Source organism: Mobula birostris, chromosome 24 (assembly GCF_030028105.1).
Source record: "Mobula birostris isolate sMobBir1 chromosome 24, sMobBir1.hap1, whole genome shotgun sequence".
Lineage (NCBI taxonomy): Eukaryota > Metazoa > Chordata > Chondrichthyes > Myliobatiformes > Myliobatidae > Mobula > Mobula birostris.
This window is the reverse complement of record NC_092393.1, coordinates 21224458-21247410: the sequence shown is the minus strand read 5'-3', so window position 1 is coordinate 21247410 and position 22953 is coordinate 21224458. Positions and strand designations below refer to the sequence as shown.

At 38.9% G+C, this 22953-nt stretch overlaps 1 protein-coding gene across 1 annotated transcript in view; it reads right to left on the bottom strand.

Moving 5' to 3' along the window:
• Nucleotides 1-22953, bottom strand: part of dnah9 (dynein, axonemal, heavy chain 9) — a 586329-nt gene that overhangs the window by 187213 nt on the left and 376163 nt on the right. The window contains exons 52-53 of the mRNA XM_072242702.1: nucleotides 20536-20724; nucleotides 360-595 (exon numbers count right to left, since the gene is read on the bottom strand). Coding sequence (XP_072098803.1) covers nucleotides 360-595; nucleotides 20536-20724 — 425 coding nt within the window. The remainder of the gene's footprint in view (nucleotides 1-359; nucleotides 596-20535; nucleotides 20725-22953) is intronic.

The following is a 22953-nucleotide window of genomic DNA, read 5'->3' as shown; positions in this document are numbered from 1 at the left end:
AATAGGCTGTCCTTGGACCTACCACAGAAATGATGTTTTGTTGAGTGACTATCATTATTGCTACACTTAGTATCTCGATGGGCACATGAAGATTAAGAGCATAGACATGCTAGACAGATCAGAGTCCTCTGCATAATTTTATTACATGTTCCTATACCATAGGACTGATGCAGGGAAATCTATGGCCCTTGTATTGATAATAATTAGTTGCTTTAAACAAATATGCACTAAGTCTGATACTGTATCATGCCTCAACGTGCCTGTGATGCTGCTGCAAGTACGTTTTTCATTGCACCTGAGCACACATGTACTTGTGCGTATGACTATACACTCAACATTTCCACTGATAATTGACTTACCCTCTCTGGCCAATCCTCACAACTCTGAGGTCTTCACCATACTTGTTTTTCATCCATTTGATACCTTGCAACTGGGGGTCGATCATAAGTGGCCAGCGTTCACAATTGGTCAAGATTGTAGCATTCTCTGTGGACATCCTATCTGCAGGGAGGCTCTCATTCTGCCAGGCTGCAATGTCTGCATCATCCGTAAGCATTGTCAATGGATCCAAGCCAGCGGTCACTGGGATTGGAACCTTAGTAAAAGAAAATCCTGATTAGAACCGTGGTTTCACAAAGTAAAACTTTGACATAAGCTTCTTGACATCCTGGCCAACAGGCTACAATAAGTAAAGATAAGCAGCACCACTGCCACTGTGATTATTCACAATACTGGTGCCCCATATAGTTGCATCCTCAGCCCCCTACTCTATTCTCTGTACACGCGTAACTACACGGCCAGATTCTATTCTACAAGTTTGCAGATGATACCACCACAGTGGGCTGTACTTCAAATAATGATGAGTCAGAGTACAAGAGGGAGATAGAGAGCTTAGTAACATGGTGTCATAGCAACAAGCTTTCCCACAATATGGGCAAAACAAAACATCAAGTTATTTACTTCAGGTAGAGCGGTGGTGCACATGCTACTGTCTACGTGGGTGTTGAGGCTGAGAGGGTTGAGAGCTTCAAGTTCATAGGAATGAACATCAATGACAGCTTGTCCTTGTCCAACCATGTTGATGTCACAGCCAAGAAACCTCACTCCCTGTACTTCACAGCCAGGAAACCTCACTCCCTGTACTTCCTCAGGGGGCTAAAGGAAGTTGGCATGCCCCCTTTTGACCATGAATATTCTTTTATCAATGCACCATAGAAAACATCCTATCTAGATACATGATGGCAATCAGTATGGCAATTACCCTGCACGTAGCCACAAGAAATTGTATAGAGTCGTAGACACGGAGCAGTAGCACATTATGGAATCCAGCCTCCCCTCCATGAAATTTGTCTATACTTATTGCTGCCTCAGTAAAACAGCTGGCATAATCAAAGACCCCACACACCCTGAACACTCTCTTCTTGCCCCTCTTCCACTGACAGAAACTACAAAAACTTGAAAACACATTGTACCAGACCCAAGGACAGGTTCTACCCCACTGTTAAAAGACTACCAAATGCTTGCCTAGAACATTAAGATGGACCGTTAAGATCTACCTCGTTATGATGGCACTTCACTGCTTTTTTTGTAGCTGTCACACTTTATTCTGTATTATTATTATTTGACCTTGTTCTACCACACTGCACCATGTAAAATGGCAGTGTAGTGGTTAGCACAAAGCTTTACATCGCACCAATTGTAAGATCAGGGTTCAACTCCTGACACTGCCTGGAAGGAGTTTGTACATTCTCCCCATGACCGCCCGGGTTTCCTCTGGGTGCTCCAGTTTTCTCCCACATTCCAAAGTCATACGGATTAGAGTTGGTAAGTCGAGGGCATGCTTGGCTGGCAACACTCGTGGGCTGCCACCTGGCACATCCCTGATGCAAACGATGCACCTCACTGTATGTTTTCGGGTTTTGGCAAATAAAGCTGGTCTTTAAAAATCTCTTTAAATTAACATGCACCCTCAATAACACATCAGGCAGTTTCTATGGAGAGGAATAAACTCAAAGTCTTTGCATTCAACTGCAAAGGAAAGGGAAATAAGCCAGAATAAGAAGTAGGGGGAGTGGTGAAGCCAGGTGGGGGTGGGGGTGGGGGGGGAAGATAACTGGGTGGGGAAGGGAGAATACAGTGAGAAGCTGAGAAGTGATAGATGGAAGAAGTAAAAGGCTGAATAAGGAGGAGTCTGGTAGGAGAGGAAAGTGGATCATGAGACAAGGGGAAGGAGGAGGGGTAGCAGAGGACAGTGACTGCAGGTGAGGAGAAGAGAAGAGTCAGAAAGTGGAATGGAAAAAGAAAGCAAAAAGTACCAGAAGTCAGAGAAAGCCATTACATTGGAGCAACCCAGCCAGAGTATTGGATGTTTCTCCTCCAACCTGAAAATGCCTCATTGTGGCAGTAGAGGAGACCATGGGCCAGCACATTGGAACAGGAATGGGAAGTAGAATTAAAATGGGTGACCAACAAAAGATCCTGCCTATTGTGGCGGAAGGACTGAACACTGTATTTCGGTTCATGTGACAATGATAAATCACTTCAATTCAATTCAATGATTTTTGTTTGTTCAGCTGCAGAGAAGTATTTTTTTTTAAATTCAGTTTTCCTCTAAAGTTGCTACTTTTGCCAGCAGTACAGTATTTTAAGTGACTAAATCCCATATTCAAACTGGTCAGCCAGAGCTCACTTTACAGTGATGATCATGGCCTTGGAACTCTGCAAGTCAAAAACAATAAGGTAAAGTTATTAAAGGGAGGTGATTGATTAACAGAATCCAAGAGATGCAATATAAATGGGTTTTTTGAAAATGGTTGATAAGAAAGCTTACAGAAGATTTGTGAATGACAAATTAACCTCTGAAAATTAATATTAGGAAAAGATCAATTGGTTTATCCTGTTTTGGACAGCTGCAATGGTTAGTGCATCACATCCACAGTCTCTGACGGCCAAGCAGAGATACAGATACTCCCAGGAGATGCCAAAAATTAGATGAAAATCTTTGTCAATTGAAGCTTATAAGAAAATATGCAAGATTCTACTCCTACTTCCTTGACTAATTGAAAACAGTTTAAGGAGACCATATGGACAGTGATTAATATTGCATGTTTAATTTTAAAAAAAGTGGCCTTATGGGAGAGGAAATGTAGGCAATATAGCAGCATGGATAGAAAATTGGCTGATGCACTAGAAACTAGGGTAAACTGGCATAACAATGATTCATGAAGATTAGCTACGGTTATACCTCAAGGTTAAGTAGTCTTGTTAGACAACGAGATGTTTAGAAAATAAGGAACAGAAAAATAAAAGATTCAGGAAAATAAATCAACAGGTAAGTATTCCTGCCAGTGGAAGCTATAATTTATTGTAGACAAATATAGTGTTAAGAGCAGAAATTTAAAAATTGGAAGATACATTCAATATAAAGGAACACCATCTATAAATTTGCTGATGTTATTAGTAAAGTTTCAGATGTTACAAGGATGCCTACAAGAGTTAGACAACCAGCTGGTTGCCTGGTGTTGAAAGGACAACCTCGCACGTAGCATCAGCAAGCCAACAAAATTATTGCAGACTTCAGAAAGAGGAAGTTGAGAGAACACGTTCCAGTCCTCATTGAAGGGTCAGCGGTGGAAAAGGTGAGCAGCTTCAAGTTCTTGAGCTTCAATTATCTCAGAGAATCTATCCTTGTCCTGATACTCTGATGCAATCATGGACACCATGAGCTCTACCTGGTCATGAATTTGAGGAGATTTGGTATGTCACCAAAGTCTGGTATGGGACTTCAATGCACAAGATCACAAGAGGCTGCAGAGAGTTAAAAATTCAGACAGTTCTATCATGGGCACAACTCCCCCATTGAGGGCATCTTCACAATGCAGAACCCCAAGAAGGTGGAGTCCGTCAGTAAGAACCCTCACTATCTAGGATATGCCCTCTTCTCCAGCAGAAAGGAGGTTCAAGAGCCTAAAGACCCTCACTCATTGAAGAATAGCTACTTCCTCTTGGCCATCACATTTCTGAATGGTTCAAGAACACTACCTCATTATTTCTTTTATTGGATTATTTAGTTACTTTGTACTTTATAGTAATTTAATGTCTTTGCCCTTTGCTGCTCCCCTCACAAATTTCTACAGATATATTGTGGAAAGCATTCTAACTAGCTGCATCGCTGTCTGGAGGGCGCTGCACAGGATCAAAATAAGCGACAGAAAGTTGTAAACTCAGTCAGTTCCATCTTGGGCACTGGCCTCCCCAGCATCCAGGACATCTTCAATTCAGTCAGTTCCATCTTGGGCACTGGCCTCCCCAGCATCCAGGGCATCTTCAATTCAGTCAGTTCCATCTTGGGCACTGGCCTCCCCAGCATCCAGGGCATCTTCAATTCAGTCAGTTCCATCTTGGGCACTGGCCTCACCAGCATCCAGAGCATCTTCAATTCAGTCAGTTCCATCTTGGGCACTGGCCTCACCAGCATCCAGGGCATCTTCAATTCAGTCAGTTCCATCTTGGGCACTGGCCTCCCCAGCATCCAGGACATCTTCAACTTAGTTAGTTCTATCTTGGGCACTGGCCTCACCAGCATCCAGGGCATCTTCAATTCAGTCAGTTCCATCTTGGGCACTGGCCTCACCAGCATCCAGGACATTTTCAAGAACCGACGCCTCAAAAAGTGGTGTTCATTATTAAGGATCTTCATCACTCAGGACATGCCTTCTTCTCATTGCTACCATCAGACAGGAGTTAGAGGAGCCTGAAGGCACATACACTATATATTTACTGTAATTTACAGTTTTTTATTATGAATTGCAATGTAATGCTGTCACATAACAACAAATTTCACGACATATGCCGATGATATTCACCCTGATTCTGATTCACATTTCACTCATAATAAGTCTATTTCCAATTCTAATTCTGAATAATAAACAGAGTTTTAGGAGTTTTGAAGTATGGGTAAAGGTAGACAAACAGCAACATTTTGTTTTTATAAACACATATAAGCTATTATTACTTTCAAATACTGTAGAAGTAATAATAATTAAGTATAACACAGAGGTTAGACCATGGTTAGAAGTATAATTTGCAGTTTTAGGAAATTTGCACAGTAACTCATCAGAGCGTACAAGCAATAGAAAATAACAGCTGACACAAAATAAATGGAGTAAAGCAGAGAAGACTAAGAGAAACGTTAGCAGAGATAGTTTAAAATCATAAAACATTTTGACAGTGTAAGGAAGACATATTTCCTGTGGGTGGGAAGTCAGTGCTGAGGATTTATAAATCACTACCAAGAGGTTCAGCAGGCAGATGAGGAGGCATTTCCTTATGACAAGGCTTATTGGTGCTTTTCCGTAGAGAGCAGTAGAACCACAGAAGAGAACACTTTCAGAGAAAATTATACATGGATTTGAAGCTGTGTTATGCAGGGTTATACATAACTAAAGAGAGCTACAAGACCTGGGCAGCAGGAATGGTTTGAAATTGCACTAAGCAAATGCCAACACAGACTTCACAGGCAGAATGCCAGCTTCAGTGTTTGACTTTCTATTACCATAAGTGAGATCAGCTAATTCAGCACAGAATGGGGATTAAACAGTAAATGGTTCAGGAGTTTCTTGGGTAGGAAATTCACCTGCTAAGCTACAAGCAAGCAATTTATTTTTACTTTCATTACAATCAAAGTTAACAATGCAATGATCTTTAGTGTGTAAGAATTATTTAATTTAACAAGAGTACAACAAAAATCTACATAACATGTAGATCTTCACTTATGCCTCTTCTCTCTCCCAAAGTTCTGAAATAGTGAAATCGTTCTCAGCAGTTCCCATCTCTAAATCAGCATTGTGGCAGCCCCTACTCAAAGCTTTCACCAATGACCTCATTGTGACAACGACATCAGTCCCAGGCGGTAGAGGACATTGCAAGGGCAAGGATGAGCTTTAAGCCAGAGAAAATCAGGTCTCTGGTGTTAGAGAAAGGCAGACTCCCAGACAGTTTCCATTTCTCCTTGTATTGTATTGCTATCCCATCCATCTCTGAGAAACCATCATGAGCCTGGGGAGCATCTTTGACTGCAGCCTAAGTGATGCCATCTGGAAGGCCACCAAGTAGTTAGAGGTCTGGCTCACCACTGTGGATAGGACAGGCCTACCTGGCAAGTTTAAGGCCAGGATCTAACAGCATGGCATCCTCCCCAGAATATCCTGGCCACTGCTGGCATATGAAGTATCCACGCCAACTGTTAATGCTCTTGAAAGAAAGATCAATGGCGACTTCGAAGATGGCTGGGTCTCCCACATAGCCTGAACAGCAGCCTCCCTTCAGTAGCCTTGTTCCCTGTACAAGAGAATTGCTGCTGTACAGAGATTCTAAAGGCTCCAAGGGCAGGACAGCAGGCATTGAAGTCAGACAGGCATGAAGTCGAAGGCCCAGGATGCAGTGACGACTGGGTCATGTCTGAGGCACAGGAATCTGGTAGGGACAATAGCATCTGGTCAGGTGGGGCTGGGAAGCTTCCCTTCAAACTGCTTCAACAGGGCCCAGGGCATGGACCGGTGTAAAATGGCCCAGGAGGAGGTGCAAGCATCTGTTGAGGATGGCAGGAATGGGTCAGCAGGGAGCTTGAACAAGGTATGAGGCTGTGCTGAAGCGGAAGATCTCCTGAACCAACATCTGGTAGGCAGAACAACAGAACATCAAGTTCATGATCCAGGCTGAGTATGATGTTCTACTTCGTCCAGTGAACCTTTTTGCTTGGGGCAAAAGTGAGGCACCATTATGTCCTCTCTGCCTTAGCAGAGGAACACTGGAACACATCCTTAGCAGCTGCCCAAAAGGCCTGGGAGAAGGCTGCTACTGCTGGTGCCATGACCAGGTGCTGAATGCAGTGGAAGAAAATATTTCCTCGGCCATTAGCAACAGTAGGCACCTCAGCCAACCCAGAAAGACTATTGCTTTTGTAAAGACGGAGACCAGCCAGTCTCAGCAGAAATCACCTCAGGCTTGCTTGCCATTGCAGCTGACTGGCAACTGAAAATCGATCTTTGCAAGCGACTGAAGTTCCCTGACTTCATTGAATCATCATTACTGAGTTCTGACATGGTCATTCTGTCAGAAATCTTGAAGCAGGTGGTCATGGTAGAACTGACAATGCCTTAGGAAGACCTAATCGAGGTGGCATTCGGGTTTAAGGCAGCCAAGTATGAGGAACAGGTAGAGCAGTGCCAGAGAGAGGGATGGAGGTCATGATGCGAGCCTATTGAGGTGGGATGCAGAGGTTTTGCTGGCTGCTCGCTCTGCAGAACCTACTCTCTCCTTGGCATTACGGGGGTTGGGGGGGGGTTGCAAAGAGTAGAACCATCAGGACCATCATAGAGGCTGCTCGGTGTGCCTCCAGAGGTGTGACTTGTGGACCACTGCTACTGTGACACAAGCTAGGGCCTGATCAACCTTGGCTCGTTGACTGGGTGAGGGTGTCTAATGTTGAAAGGCCCGTAAACACCCGATGACCCCAGGTTACATCACTGATGATGTGTTCATGCACATCTTAGGATGTACCTCAGCAGCATATTTTGCGGTTGCTGTTGGAGTTGCCAGTGAGAGTAAATAGTGTGTATTGCAGACATTGTGTGCAGATGGTCGAGGGTTTCATTGAATTAATTGGGTGCAGATCAAGTGGGCTGTTGGTTGTGGATTATAACAAGCTCTTTAAGTACTGTTGGTTCTGCACTCATCCAGGCAAAGGCAATTTTTTTTCTGCTTTGTAGATTGTAGAAAAGCTTTGAGACATCAAGGGGTGAAATAACTCCCAGGATGCAACTCTTGTAGACACAATATTCTTGCAGCCGGTTAGTTGAGCTTCTGCTTAATATAAACACCCACATGCTGTCAATTAGGACATAGTAACATCATTGAAAGTCAAATACACTGTAGGTGTTAATACATTGTTATGCAGATAATCAATACCTACCTCTACTGCATGAAAGTTATATACTGCTCACCAACCCATCAGTGAATGTTACCTAGCTGTTATGGGATGAAAACTTCAACAGTCTCAACAAAATTGAACACTGGGCCAACAGAGGCATAAATCCTTTCTGATGAGTTTAGAAAAAAAAAGATCTTTGATGAAGGACCAGAAGATTATGATGGTGGATCTTCAGTAAAGATACAATTGATTGGTTTCACCCACCACAACCATTTTCCTTTGTGTGAGGTATGACTTCAGCTGTTGGGGTACTTTCCCTCAATGTCTATTGATGGCATATATGGTCAGATGTTGTCTTGATAACAAGAGTGCTAACTCCTTAGGAATTCAGCTCATTGGCCTATGCTTGGACCAATGATGGGATGAGGTCTGGTATCAAGTAGTCCAAAGTTCAAAGTTCAAAGTGAATTTATTATCACCAAGTACATATATGCCACCATATACATTGGTTTTCTAGTGGGCGTACTCAGTGATTCCTAAAACCATAATGGAATCAATGAAGGGCCACATCTAACGGGATGGACAAACAAACAATGTGCAAAAGATAACAAATTGTGCAAATCCAAAAGAAAAATGAAATAATACTAATAAATAAGCAATATATATTGAGAACATGAGATAAAAGGAAAGCAAATCCATACAGTTGAAGTCAGAAGTTTACATACACCTTAGCCAAATACATTTAAACTTAGTTTTTCACAATTCCTGACATTTAATCCTAGAAAACATTCCCTGTCTTAAGACAGTTAGGATTACTACTTTATTTTAAGAATGTGAAATGTCACAAAAATAGTAGAGAGAATGATTTATTTCGGCTTTTATTTCTTTCATCACTTTCCCAGTGTGTCAGAAGTTTATATACACTTTGTTAGTATTTGGTATCATTGCCTTTAAATTGTTTAACTTGGGTCAAATGTTTTGGGTAGCCTTCCACAAGCTTCTCACAGTAATTTGCTGGAATTTTGTTCCATTCCTCCAGACGGAACTGGTGTAACTGAGTCAGGTTTGTAGGCCTCCTTGCTCGCCCACGCTTTTTCAGTTCTGCCCACAAATTTTCTATCAGATTGAGGTTAGGACTTTGTGATGGCCACTCCATTTTGTTGTCCTTAAGCAATTTTGCCACAACTTTGGAGGTACTCTTGGGTAATTGTCCAATTGGAAGACCCATTTCCGACCGAGTTTTAACTTCCTGGCTGATGTCTTGAGATGTTGCTTCAATATATCCACATAATTTTCCTTTCTCATGATGCCATCTATTTTGTGAAGTGCACCAGTCCCTCCTACAGCAAAGCACCCCCACAACATGATGCTGCCACCCTCATGCTTAATGGTTGGGATGGTGTTCTTCGGCTTGCAAACCTCACCCTTTTTCCTCCAAACATAATGATGGTCATTATGGCCAAGCAGTTCAATTTTTGTTTCATCAGACCAGAAGACATTTCTCCAAAAAGTAAGATCTTTGTCCCCACGTGCACTTGCAAACTGTAGTCTGACTTTTTAATGGTGGTTTTGGAGCACTGGCTTCTTCCTTGCTGAGCAGCCTTTCAGGTTATGTTGATATAGGACTTGTTTCACTGTGGATATAGATACTTGTCCACCTGTTTCCTCCAGCATCTTCACAAGGTCCTCTGCTGCTGTTCTGGGATTGATTTGCACTTTTCACGCCAAAGTACGTTCATCCCTAGGAGACAGATTGCATCTCCTTCCTGAGCAGTATGACGGCTGTGTGGACCCATGGTGTTTATACTTGAGTACTATTGCTTATACAGATGAACATGGTACTTTCAGGTGTTTGGAAATTGCTCCCAAGGATAATCCAGACTTGACATCATTTTCTGACCTCAACCTGATGGAAAATTTGTGGGCAGAACTAAAAACGCATGTGCAAGCAAGGAGGCCTACAAACCTAACTCAGTTACACCAGTTCTGTCTGGAGGAATGGAACAAAATTCCAGCAACTTACTGTGAGAAGCATGTGAAAGGCAACCCAAAATGTTTGACCCAAGTTAAACAATTTAAAGGCAATGATACCAAATACTAACAAAGTGGATGTAAACTTCTGACCCACTGGGAAAGTGATGAAAGAAATAAAAGCTAAAATAAATCATTCTCTCTACTATTATTCTGACATTTCACATTCTTAAAATAAAGTAGTGATCCTAACTGACTTAAGACAGGGAATGTTTTCTAGGATTAAGAGTCAGCAATTGTGAAAAACTGAGTTTAAATGTATTTGGCTAAGGTGTATGTAAACTTCTGACTTCAACTGTAGGTTGTGGGAACAGTTCAGTGGTGAGGCAAGTGAAGTTGAGTGAAATTATTCCTACTGGCTCAAGACCCTGATGGCTGAAGAGTAATAATTGTTCCTGAACCTAATGGTGAGAGTCCTGAGGTTCCTGTACATTCCGCCTGATGGCAGCAAATTAGATAATGGGATAGCACACAATATTTGAACAACAATCCCTGGATGTCTTTGTGTCTGGTCCTTGGAATCTAGTTATCATTCGGTAATAACCTCACATTACTTTTTGTTGAGGTGAGATTTACTTCAGGTATTGATATCTGAGCCATTGAGCAGTAGAATTATATCACCTAATTTGTTAAGATGTGGTCAAACTTACTTTCTATAAGACCTATTACACAGGAGATTAAACTCTATCAGAAACTACCACAGCAACATATCACCTGTCTTGCTCATCAGAATTCATGTTACACTGTGCAGCCTCCCTTACTGAAGAATTAAGTCTGTAATTGAACTGAATTTTGCAAAGTGCATTTCAGAATATATACACTGCTCTATAACGTGATCAGAGGAAAATTTCCACCTATATTATTTCAAACACCAAGATACAAGAGACTGCAGATACTGGAAATCTGAAGCAACATACAGTGAAGCTGGAGGAACTTGGGGGGTTAGGCAGGCAGTATCTAGCAAGGGAAATAGACAATCAGCGTTTCAGGTTAAGACCAAATGAAGTGTCTCAATGTGAAACATTTCCCTCCATGGATGCTTTCTGACCAACTGAGCTCCTCCTTTGAATTTTAAATTTTGCTAGGTGTATGATATCAGCACAGAGATAAACTGTAAAAGCCATTTTTAATGCCCATTTAATCACTATTTTCAGTGCAAGAGAGTTTGATGATAATGATTACACCTTTAAAAACTAATTTACACCTTGGCAGCTTGAGCTTTGTGCCTTAACAGTTGAACTTTTCATAATTTGTTGCCAGTATCCCAACTGACATCAAACCTTGTTCAACAATCCTACTTGTTTGGCACTGGAACTTGATTCTAACAAAAAATAATTGACTTGAAACATTAACTGCTTCCCTCTCCACAGATGTTGCCTGATCTGATAAACTTTTTTTTTTGGTTTAGTTGTGGTTTTTTTTTGTCTTCTATTACCCTGATTTCACATTGGTTTTAATCTTTGGAAAATGAACACTTTAGAGAAATTTGTATAAAATGAAACAAAAGTGCCTAACACTGACTAAAGGCTGGTGAAGAGTGGTGAAATGATGGTATACAAGTTAACAAGCAATTTTTTTTTAAATATAGGTTTCAACAGTTACCTAATATAGGCAGGGAATGTAATTGTGCAAAGAGTAAAGAGTGGTATATGTGTACAGTGTTACGTACCCCATAACTGGGTTGCCAGACCAGCAGAAATGGAACGCTCGTTGGAGCCTGTGATTACTACGAACTAATAAAGTTTTATTAAAGAAATAAGTAATACAGTACACTAATTGCAAGGATATAAATGTAACAGGTTAGCAATGATAGCATACACATATACACAGAAATAGGGTAATAGATATCAACCAAGCTCTATCGCAGTCTAGGGGTAAAATGATCAGTCTTAAGTGAAGCAGAGTTCAATTCAGTTTAGTGCAGTTTGAAGTAATCGCTGTTGTTGTACCGTTGGGGGGGGGAGAGAGAGAGAGAGTGTGAGAGATGCAGCTGGTTTCGGGCAGACCTGTTGATGTCATCTTTCCCGCTGTGGTCACCGACTGTGACCCCTCCGTTCCGGTTATGATCGTTCTTCCGCGGTGAACCCGGAATCCAGGCAAGGGCAGACACACACCCTAGGTTCCCACCGATCGTACCTTTACACCCTGTGAGCCTCTGACCAATTCCCGCAAACCAGTCCTCCAAACTCCCACCAACTTTTAGGGGCACATTGCTCTTTCCAGGGTCTCGTGCCTTAGCAAACCTGCTCTTTTTATCCCTCTGCTGGGGTATCACCTGTCCATCAAACTTCAAACAGTTCAGGTTCAAAGCAAACGGTCTGTCAATATCTGAATTGTGTTTCTTTCTCGTTAATCTCTCTCTTCTCTCTTATTAGCATTTTGAATGTTTCTCCATTGTTTTCCGTTATCTCTCTCATTAGTACCATCCGTCTGGTAGCTCTGCTTGGCGTCACACATGACAACAGGAATCAACTTGACTTGTACCTTCCCCAAGGAAGTAGCAAGCTGGCTGGGGTGAATCAGGGGAAAGAATAAATGAATTGGGGCACCTAAAGAATATACCAGAGGGAGAAACACTTGGTGAGGTAAGTCACTGGATATGAAAAATAGTGTAATTATGGATAGCCTAACAATGGTAAAAAAGACATACGTATCTGGAAGAGGGACAATTTCGGTGAGGCACGAAAGCATCAAAAATCTGAAAGCCAGGCAGAAAGTGAACATGGGAAGATACTCAGGGATGCTGGAAGTTAACATGCCATAGAAGTAAAGAGACTTAACACACACACACTTAAGAGACATGGAAAATGAAGCACCAGCAAACATAAAAAGGAAATTAAGGTGGTCTTTTATGAGCAAACAAACCAAGTAAAGGACTTTGAAAGAAAAGCCATCATGATCAGGGACCATAACTGCTACTTGTTTATAGAGTCAGGAAATGGCGAGATACTAAATGTGCGCCACAGAGGAATCTGTGGTTAATGCAGCTGTAAAGGAGAAAACAGTAGTTATATTGGAGATAATAAAATATATAAAAAGGATATTATTCAGAAGGTTTGGTATGTAATGATGATAAAAGACTGAGATTATGGGAATGTTACAGTTACTTGAAAAGAGCACTTACATCTATGACAGCAGAGGAAGATTTTTTCCAAGAGCTAATCTGTGCAAAACTCACTGGTGTTTGAAATATACTGGTTAATAAATGAAAATGATCATGGATTTGTTAGAGGTGCCAATTAGGGAAAGGTAAGGACTAATGTGGCGAATGCAGCTGATCACCCTGACTAAGTCAGGATTCATCTAAAGGTAGCTTTACATTTGATTACCAGCATCCACTGAACGTTGCAGAAGGATTTGTGCAACAGAGTTAATAATGTGCAAATGGAATTCTGAAAGACGTTTGACAGAGTATAAGCAAAACTAGTTGGCAAATATTAAGGAACAGTGGCAATGATTTTAAAAATTGCTAAAAAAAAAAACAGTTCAACAATTCTCTTTCAGTCTAAAGTTAGTTATTCAGTGCTTCGATTATCCAGGGATCTGTTACAGGGACCAAAATTCTATTTGCTATACAGGAATGACTTAGGTATGTATATCATAAAATTGAGATTTACCAGTTGAACAAAAAATGATCAGGAATGCAGTATGCATTAAACCATGAGCAAAACTAGGAGAAAACAGGATAATAATTTGGGAGGTGTATGGCTTGTGAAATATACCACGAAGAGGTATGAAGTGAAATATTTTAATGGAAGGTTAGGTGGGTAAGCTATGTGAATTAAACAGTAAAACCTGATAGGGGGTATAATAGCAAAATTCATATTTTGGACTGTCAGTGTAAAGTAAATGACACCCTCTATTTACAGAGACATTGAGTGCATCAACAAGGAGTTAATGTTAATCCTTCATAAAACAATACAATAAGAATACACTGCTCAATTCTTAACACGGCATTTTTGGAAGAATGTAATGGATTTAGGTTGTAAAAGGATTAACTGAATCAGGACTTGTTATATAGAGTGACTGAAGATGTTAGGGTCATTGTCCTTTGAATAAAAAGGATTGAAGTGATTTGAAGGATTTTTTCTTAATCAATAATAAGCAGATATGTGTAAGATGAGCAGACTGGCTAAGAAGCATCATTCCAAGGAACCTTCTGCAAAGATCTGCCGAGGTCACAAGAAGGACATTAACGAGGTAGATAATGTGAAAATATACCTAAACATTCACAAAAAATAAAGTAAAATAGCAACTATATGTCACGAAGAATAAAAGTCATATGTTGGATATCATATTTAAGCATTGATGCTTTGAATTGTGAATTCAATGTTCATTTGATCAAAATAGCTAAATGGTACAAAATTTGGTCCTTGTTATAGTTAATATTAGAGACACTTTTAAATATACAAGATCCAATCTGAAAAATTGTATTATTTCAACTTCTTTCTTTAAAAACGCCTGTAATAGCTACTTTCACAATCCATAGTGTTATTAATGATTAAAGTAAATATTAAAGTAACCGAAGGCGTACCCGAATGATTGAAAGTGAAATTAGCACATACCACTTACACTGAAGATTTTATAAAGGACAGAGTTAATATAGTCAAAGGCCCCAGTTGGGACTGTCTCCTGTCAATTATCAGCTAGATCACAAAACAAAATAATCACATTATCTGAGACAAAGTGCGACTTTTATTTTTGTACTATTACTCTGGATAGAGTGACAGATTTTAGGAATGCAACCTTTGAGTGATATCAGGACAGAGAACCTTATTTTATATAATTTCACAACATAAAATACATGGAGGTTCATAAACAATGTGACAATTAATCATTTCAATATGTCTGCTTTTAAGGCATCAGTTCTTTTGAATCATAGCTTTAGGCTATGAGAATTTCTATCATATTACTTTTTTCATTACTCTGCCTAATAATGTGATAGTTATGATTTATTTCAAAATATGAAATTTCCTTTTCAAGGATGTTAGATTAAAATATATTGCAATAAATAAATTATAGACTACAGAATCTAGATGGACATTGCTGGTCCTTTGCATTGTTCGTAATTGTGGATCTTAACAGTTACAAACCAGAAATACTATGTTATGTCCCCATGGAAACCACTACCTTGTAGTGGTTTCTGAAATAGTTTATCTAAAAAATGAACCACAATCTTATTGCACACATAAATCTCAGTTGATTACCAAAGTCACTGGTAGTAACAACATAAATACAGAAAGATGTATTTGAACACTGCATAGTGAACACATTGCACAACTAAATCAGCAATACCCTTACAACGTTCAGTTTAATAATGCTTCCTAACATATTCTCTGTAGGTTAAATCTTGAGAACATACCATGCAGAGTAGCTCATTTGTGGACATTTCAATTTTTTGCACCTTTTTGCAAATATTAAGAATATGAAAGTAATTGAAAGTAAATATAACATCAAACTGAACAGTATTTTATTTTTATTAGATAACCATGTGGGGTTCATCTTAAGCCTGAAATCAAATTATGCCTTTTGCTGACAGTTACAAACAATTTCTAACAATATTTGAAAAGCTTGAACAGATAAGGGCCTTCTAACTCCTTATCATTTACCTCTTTTATGCTGTGTGCTGAAGTAGGGCTAAATGTTTTGCAACAAGATTTGGAACCAAGGACTACATTTTACTCGGCTTGTAGGAGCCCTAATAATAGATTTAAAACAATGTTATTTGGCTGTTTCATTTAAAAAAAAATCACACTCCATTATATAGTGGATGGTACTTGTTCAAATGGTGAGTGAGAACTCCAACATGTATGGTATCTATGGCAACTCAACAACAGCCAATGCACTATCAACAGAAACTTGTCAATTAATGGGCTCCTCTAGAGTACAACAGCATCAGCTGCAAATTCAACCTAAAGTTCAGTTATTGATGTTCTGATAAAAAGAGGTCTTGTAGATTCAGTTCTGTTCTAACAGTCAGCATCTGTGCTGGCTAATTTGTACTTCAGCAACCTCACTGTAACTAGAATTATAAAAACACCTGGTAATCACACACAAATTCCACAACACTGATCTAACTATACACCTTCTTTCCACCTAACCAAAACAGAGGCGTGTCAGGGTATTATTCACTGAGCTATTCCAACTTTAACAAAGCACCCAATTCAGCCTCATGAGAGTAAACTGATAAATGTGATTCAGAACAATTTAACCATTTATTTACCATTAAGGCATATTGTGACTATGAAGCTGAATGGTAGAACTGAATGTTCCTTGGCAATACAATACTTCCTATCTACATTTATTTATGACACTTGCATCTTGGCTAACTAGGGCCTATGTCATACATAAAATAATTTGTAAACACCTTCTCGGGATTTACGTGAAATTGTACAGAGTTCAGGCTTTAAGGGTGGTGGGGGAGGGGCAAGTACTGCTGAATTCATTGGAAGGGCATAATTAACATTTTGGAATTGTTCCCAGACAGTGTGGTAGATTATAAGGACTGGAAAAGACTATAGGTTGATGACAGGGATTAGAGTCCACCTTTGAGTAACATAGGACCAGCTAAATGCACGAATTCCTTGATTCTGATGGCAAAAAATAAAGGGTTGAGGTACAAGGGGGGATAGAAAGCAGTCCAGCCATTCTAAGTTTGCAAGCACTGATGAAAGGGTACCAGTCTCCTGGATTTACCTTCATTTCTATGTCTTAAGTTTCTTGAGCTTAGCATCAATCATGGTTTGGTTTGAATGGAGTTAATATCCAAAGTGCACAGCCACACCAAAACATTCAGATACCCAATCAGTCTGCCAGTTGAGATGTTGAACATTTTGTCTTCAAAACTACCGGTTGTTGTGGGTTTTTTTTCCTACTCTTTCTGGTATACTATTAATGAATTAAACATTTCAATTCAATATTCCTTCAACATATCAATAATGAAAATGGAATATGCAATGCAAATCGTGTTATTGCCCATTTCTGCAATTGACATAATCCTCCTCCAGGCCTGTGTCTCCCAAACAATGCAGTAAGATGATTTACATGCCAGCTTTCTGCATTAAGAGAAGGTACTATCCTATTTTTATTTTTGAAACTTCAAATGACAAGAGGGTGCTGGGCTAACAGCAACAGGTTAAGGTGCTTCAGGTACTGAAAAAACAGAATCGACCAATTGATCTTTTCAGCCCATCATTTTCATATGTTTATACCAAGTAGGTGTAGAGTTGCAAAGTCAAATTAATAAAAGTTAAATTGACAATATATCAACAAGATTTCTGCCACAGAGATATTAAAAAAATATATTAAGTATTATATAAAAGAGCCATGTTTATAACATGCATATTGAAACAAAGTATTCTGTATGCTGATAGTGTAACATAAAAACTTGAATGTCTAGTGTTTTTGGTATGCCCTTGAGTATTGGAAAGTGTGGTAAGTAGTTGCAATAGCACAGCTATAGGTTGTGGGCCTGCCAATAAAAATCTCAGTCATGCCTGAGAATCATGGCCTCAGCTGGTATATAATGGGCTTTGCACTTTTTCACCAGTGGAAATGAAAATGGACTGAAATTGAACTTGGTGAGTGCCCATTGGGGGTCAAGGAAGGAGTGGTCATAAGCCTATACAAGACCTGAGGTTACATTGGATAGATGATTAGAGCAGAAACTCTGGCTCTCATGGGAAGGAAATTGATGGCTGTGTCTGACTGGTCAGAGACAGAGGTAGAGACACTGTTGTTGTTGAGGAAAGTGAGCTACCCTGTGGGTAATGGGTAAGTAAGGGGCTTGCTTGAGTGGCGCCCTTGTCTGGTTCTTCACAAAGCAGCTTAATTGACCTAAAGTGTCCAGTGATATTTGTTCTCAGGACAATTTAATTTCCTATAGAAAGCTCCTGAAATAGTTCTGCAGAAGGAATGATACAACTTGATGCATGCCAGATACACAGACCATGATGGTGCCTGGTCAAGTTCCTAGAATAACCCAGGAGCACTGTGAAATAGTGCCCATTACATTCTACTTAATGGTATCACAGAGATACAACTTAGTGATATCACACTATTGCTTACAGTGATGCTTGTATGGCCATTTCCATAGAGTTATAATATTTTCAATTATGTAACACTGCAGTAAGGGAAGCCAAGTTAATGCTTCAGATCATCTATCTTTCATTTGAACTAAATCTATTTATCTCTGCTCATCTGCTAAATCCTGTCCTTTCTACCTTTATTTATAACATGTGTGACAGGATTATGATTTATGACGTCATCTAACTGGTTGGTTTAGTTGTCATCTGGTTATCTATCAGTACAAGTTTGTTTTCTTGCTGATGCATTCTTCTGCTGTTATGAATAATAAAACACAACAGCCACTTAAAGTAATGTGCCAGACAAAAAGAGGCCTTAATACAGAATACATACTCCAGTGAAACAAATAGATGACAGGGCTTGAGCAGAATAAATGAGATTTTTGAATTATTAAAAAGGCATTGCACAGTCTATAAAGCATTTCTATCTTCATTTCCATTTAACTGAATGATGCGGTTTGGTAAGAGATTGATAACAAGAGAACTGCAGATAACATACAATAAATGGCTTTTGCTCTTGATTGTGACATGCAATTGGACTTACGCAGAGTTATTGTTGCATAGCAATGTAAATAATAGGCTTTATAAATAATTTCTTAATACCTGTAGTACAGATTACACATACTACATAAATGTCAATGGTTTAAATTCCAATGTAACATAAAAAATTTAAACAAACTTTTAGTAAAGTTCTGTTCCGCTATAGGATTGCACAATATGGTATGGTAGATAAGACTATAGATAGCACCATTTCCCAGAGACTAACTTAATGAAAGCTTCCATACTCCTGCTGTTGGTGGAGCAATTACAGAATTGTGTTTCAACAGAAGTTTAAATTGGTGAAAACCAATTCCACAAGATGTGTCCAGAATTCAGCAAAATTGATAACTTCAAAGCAGCCATAGAGCTATTTTAGGTGTCTGGATACTAATATCGACATGGAAGTATATCCAAGACTTGGAATGATGAAACAGTTAACTAATTACGGATAGTCATCTCCTGGGACAAACAAATAGTCATGCTGGCATTTTACTCCTATGAAGAACTGATCACTTGCCAAACATTGTTACCAGTAATGTGCAGAAGATAAATGCACATTTCTGCCAGTACTTGAAATATTCCAATGCCATTCTTCACAAATCATTTCTACATTTTCCATTATTAATTCTCTTGCTCCATTAGCAAAACAACAGATCCAAAGCATAATGGTTTGGTATGCCAACTGCTTTGCATGAAACTGCAAGAAACTGAAGAGTTATACACACAGCTTAGCACATCACAATAATCAGCCTCCCCATCATGGACTCTGATTACAGTTCTCACAGTTTAGTTAAAGCAGCCAAAAGAATTGAAGACTCCTTCCACCACAGACATTCTCTGTTCATTGTGCAGAAGATAGAAAAGGCTGAAGGTTCATACTACCAGGCTCCAGGACAGTTTGTGCTGTGCTGTTATAAGATTATTGAATGGATCTCTTGTACAATTAACTCGTTATAACTGCAACAGTGTGTCCTGCATTCTATTATTTCTTATCCTTTGTCCTATGTTTGGGCATGGATGTGATGAATTGATCTGCATGGATGGCATGCAAAACACACCTCTTCACTGTAAGTCAGTACATGTGACAATAATAAACCAACTACAACTCAGGATGGGAGTTCCAGACTTAACCAAGGGAGAATTATTACTGTTGTTCCTGAAGCATCAAAATGAAAAGATATTAAAGACTTGCAAAGGAATGCTCAAATCCAACTGAAAACTGTAGTCTTTGTAATTGCCCTGTCTCAATCTTAATTCCATTATCTACCAGTATTTTATTTAGATTCCATGAACTTGTGACTCTCTGACTGGGATAATGGATGCAGTTTCCAGTGTGAACCATGCTGGTATCTCACAAATCACAGACTTTTACAGTAAAAATTAAACAATATCAAAAATAAGCTGGTAATAAGGAATATAGAAATTAAAGATATTTGTCAGAATTTAACATCTCATTACTAAGAAAAACGTGGGGAGGTGAAATTAAATTTCTAACTGTTTGATTTGTTCTTAGATTTCAATTAGCCAAAAACATGCTGGATAGATAACTATTGAGTGCACCACATGCTCTTTCAAGACTGCTAAATCTGCTTGATATATGGAGTAAATATAAAGGGTGATCATAATTCAATTTTTTTTCTACGTGATTGATTTGGAATATGGGATACTGTGATCATATTAATGTGATTTAAATGTAATGTAATTCGTATTATTTACTTGTATCCTTATGAATCTTGTATTTGTATTCATGCAATTTATATAATATCAATAAAATTATTGAAAAGGAAAGAGTGACTAAAAATAAATGTTTACTCTATAACTTACATAATTCATATTCACATGGCAAGGTAACAAGTGAATTTCCATCTTAAATATTGCTTAGGAAGCTGTAATACTGGTCAATTTATTGCTACATAGGAATATCCAAATTTTGCATGATTTGGTCCTTACTTTGAGCTGCTCAAGATATGGTTTCCACATTCCTTCCATTAAATCTTGCCTATACTTCTTGGTAAAATAGCCAAGGTAGGAGACGAAAGCAGTGATGAGGAGCACATCCCCACAGAGCATGCTCTCCTGTTGCTTGAAGTTGCACACAGCTTCTGCCCAACGCACATTTTCTGAAGCCAGACCACCAACCTATGAAGAACATTAACAACAAAGAGTACATTTCAAAAATATTTTTACCACTGACCATGACAAAGTCATATTCAGACAATGCAAAAGAAGCAGGAACACAGCAAATCAACAAGATAGAAATCATAAGATATGAAAAGTTGGTCAATTATTGATCAAAAATTATCAACAACAGCAGCTGTGTAATTCAAACACTGAGCATCTTCTTAAACTCATCTTCTTACTATTAATTCAGATGTAATACAAAAAGATGGTTACCCAATACGTAGGATATTTCTGGGGTTTAAGAAAGGAATGAGGCTGCACTTTCTAAAATTTAGGGCTTCCTAAAGTACTTCATAGTCAACTGGTAAATTAATGCATATCTATACAGATTGCATATTAGGTATTTAAAAATATTAAAATGTTGAGCAAAAACATTTAATTATCATTGTAAAATGTATATATTGTCATAGAACTTTTTGATAGCAAAGTTTTTTAAAAAATTGATTAATAATCTGTGTAATTAAGTTTGCATTAATTAACCTTAATGGTCTGGTCATAGTAAGAGGGGTGATATGGGTAGTGGGGGGGCGGGGTGGATAATTTCTCTTTTTTATCAATCTCCATCAGTATTTAGTACCAAAAAAACTATACTTAAAAGTCAAGAGCTCTGCATGTACAAACAAGCACTCTTGAGTACAGAGTAGGGGAGCATTAGTATAGTTATAAACATACAAATGCACTGAGCAACAGAGACTAATCAGTTCCAACCTTCCTGTGAAACAGAGGTTTCTTTGTGTGTAATAATAATGTTCATTCTCCTCATTTTGCAAATTAATTGCACAGATTATTAATCAAAGTTTCAGTTTTTCACCACTGGTGGGAGATAGACATTACTTCACAGAACAAAGTTTCATCCATGTTGAGCTTTTTCAGTATTAATGTTCTTTTACTCAATGAATATGTTCTGTTACCTTACTGCTAATCTGGGCTTAACATATACTGGATCTCTGTTCTGGATGCTTTACTCACAACATGAAACATTATACAAATTAAAAACAGGATAATATCATAACATTTGTGCGCAAAATGAAACCTAATTTATTTATCATTCATTTGTAACTCAGCAATAAAGAGTTATGATGGTAATTGAACTTAGCTTAAATTGCACGTTTCAGTTCCTTGGCAGGTTACTAACATTCACTGTAGTGCATTTACAAACTATTTCCAAAAAATGCTTATCTTTTGAAATTTAATGAAATTATCCCAGTAATTTTTGTGCTGACCAACCAGTGATTATAGAATTTTAATAATCGTCAATGCTTATTGGTTTATTAATATGAATTTTCTCAGTATCGAAAGAGTACTTGAGAATTCTAGTCAGACCTTGATTAAGTCAACGCAATTCAGAACCTTCAGCAATATGACTCTTATTCAATATCAATCTCATCAAAGTGCTTGCAGCTGTACTAAGAAATGGTTTGAATCATACATTCTGCAACTGTGACCTCTTGGAAAGGAGAAGAATCAGTTTTTTGCTGCACATGAATAAAAAATTATTCATGGTCATTATTCTTTTGAGGCAAAGGCTCTCACTGGTCTCATTTATGAGGGCCTTAAAGTTGCAGTTAACATTTCAGCATGGAGGACCATGCAACGAATTTGATTTGAGGGAACTGACAGCATCTATTCCAGGAGAGGTAAGACATACACAGGAAGACCAGCTTCCACCTCAACCAGAGGAGCTCCAGTATCCCTGCAGGGAGATCTACTAGTGTTACTCACCAGGATTTAAACTAGTGTGGCAGGGGGAACAGAAACCAGAGCAAATGGTGGGAGTGAGGAGAAAGTAGACCTGGCTATGTAAATCTGAAAGGAAACATAGTTAGATAGATAGATACAGTAGATACTTTATTGATCCCAAAGGAAATTATAGTGTCACAGTAGCATTGCAGTGCACAGATATACAAATATTAGAAGTAGGAAACAATAAAACATGTTACCTCAAGCAGTCTAACAGGAGGAGGTCATCACTCCCCCAGCTATAGGTTGACTCATAGAGCCTAAAGGCCAAGGGCAAGAATGACTGAATATAGCACTCTATGGAGCAGCACAGTTGTCTTAAATATATTACTAAAAGTGCTCCTCTGTTCAGCCAAGGTGAGAAACATTGTCCAGAATTGCCAGGATTTTCCATAGGATCCTTTGTTCTACCACAGCCTCCAGTGTGTCCAGTTTGACTCCTATAAC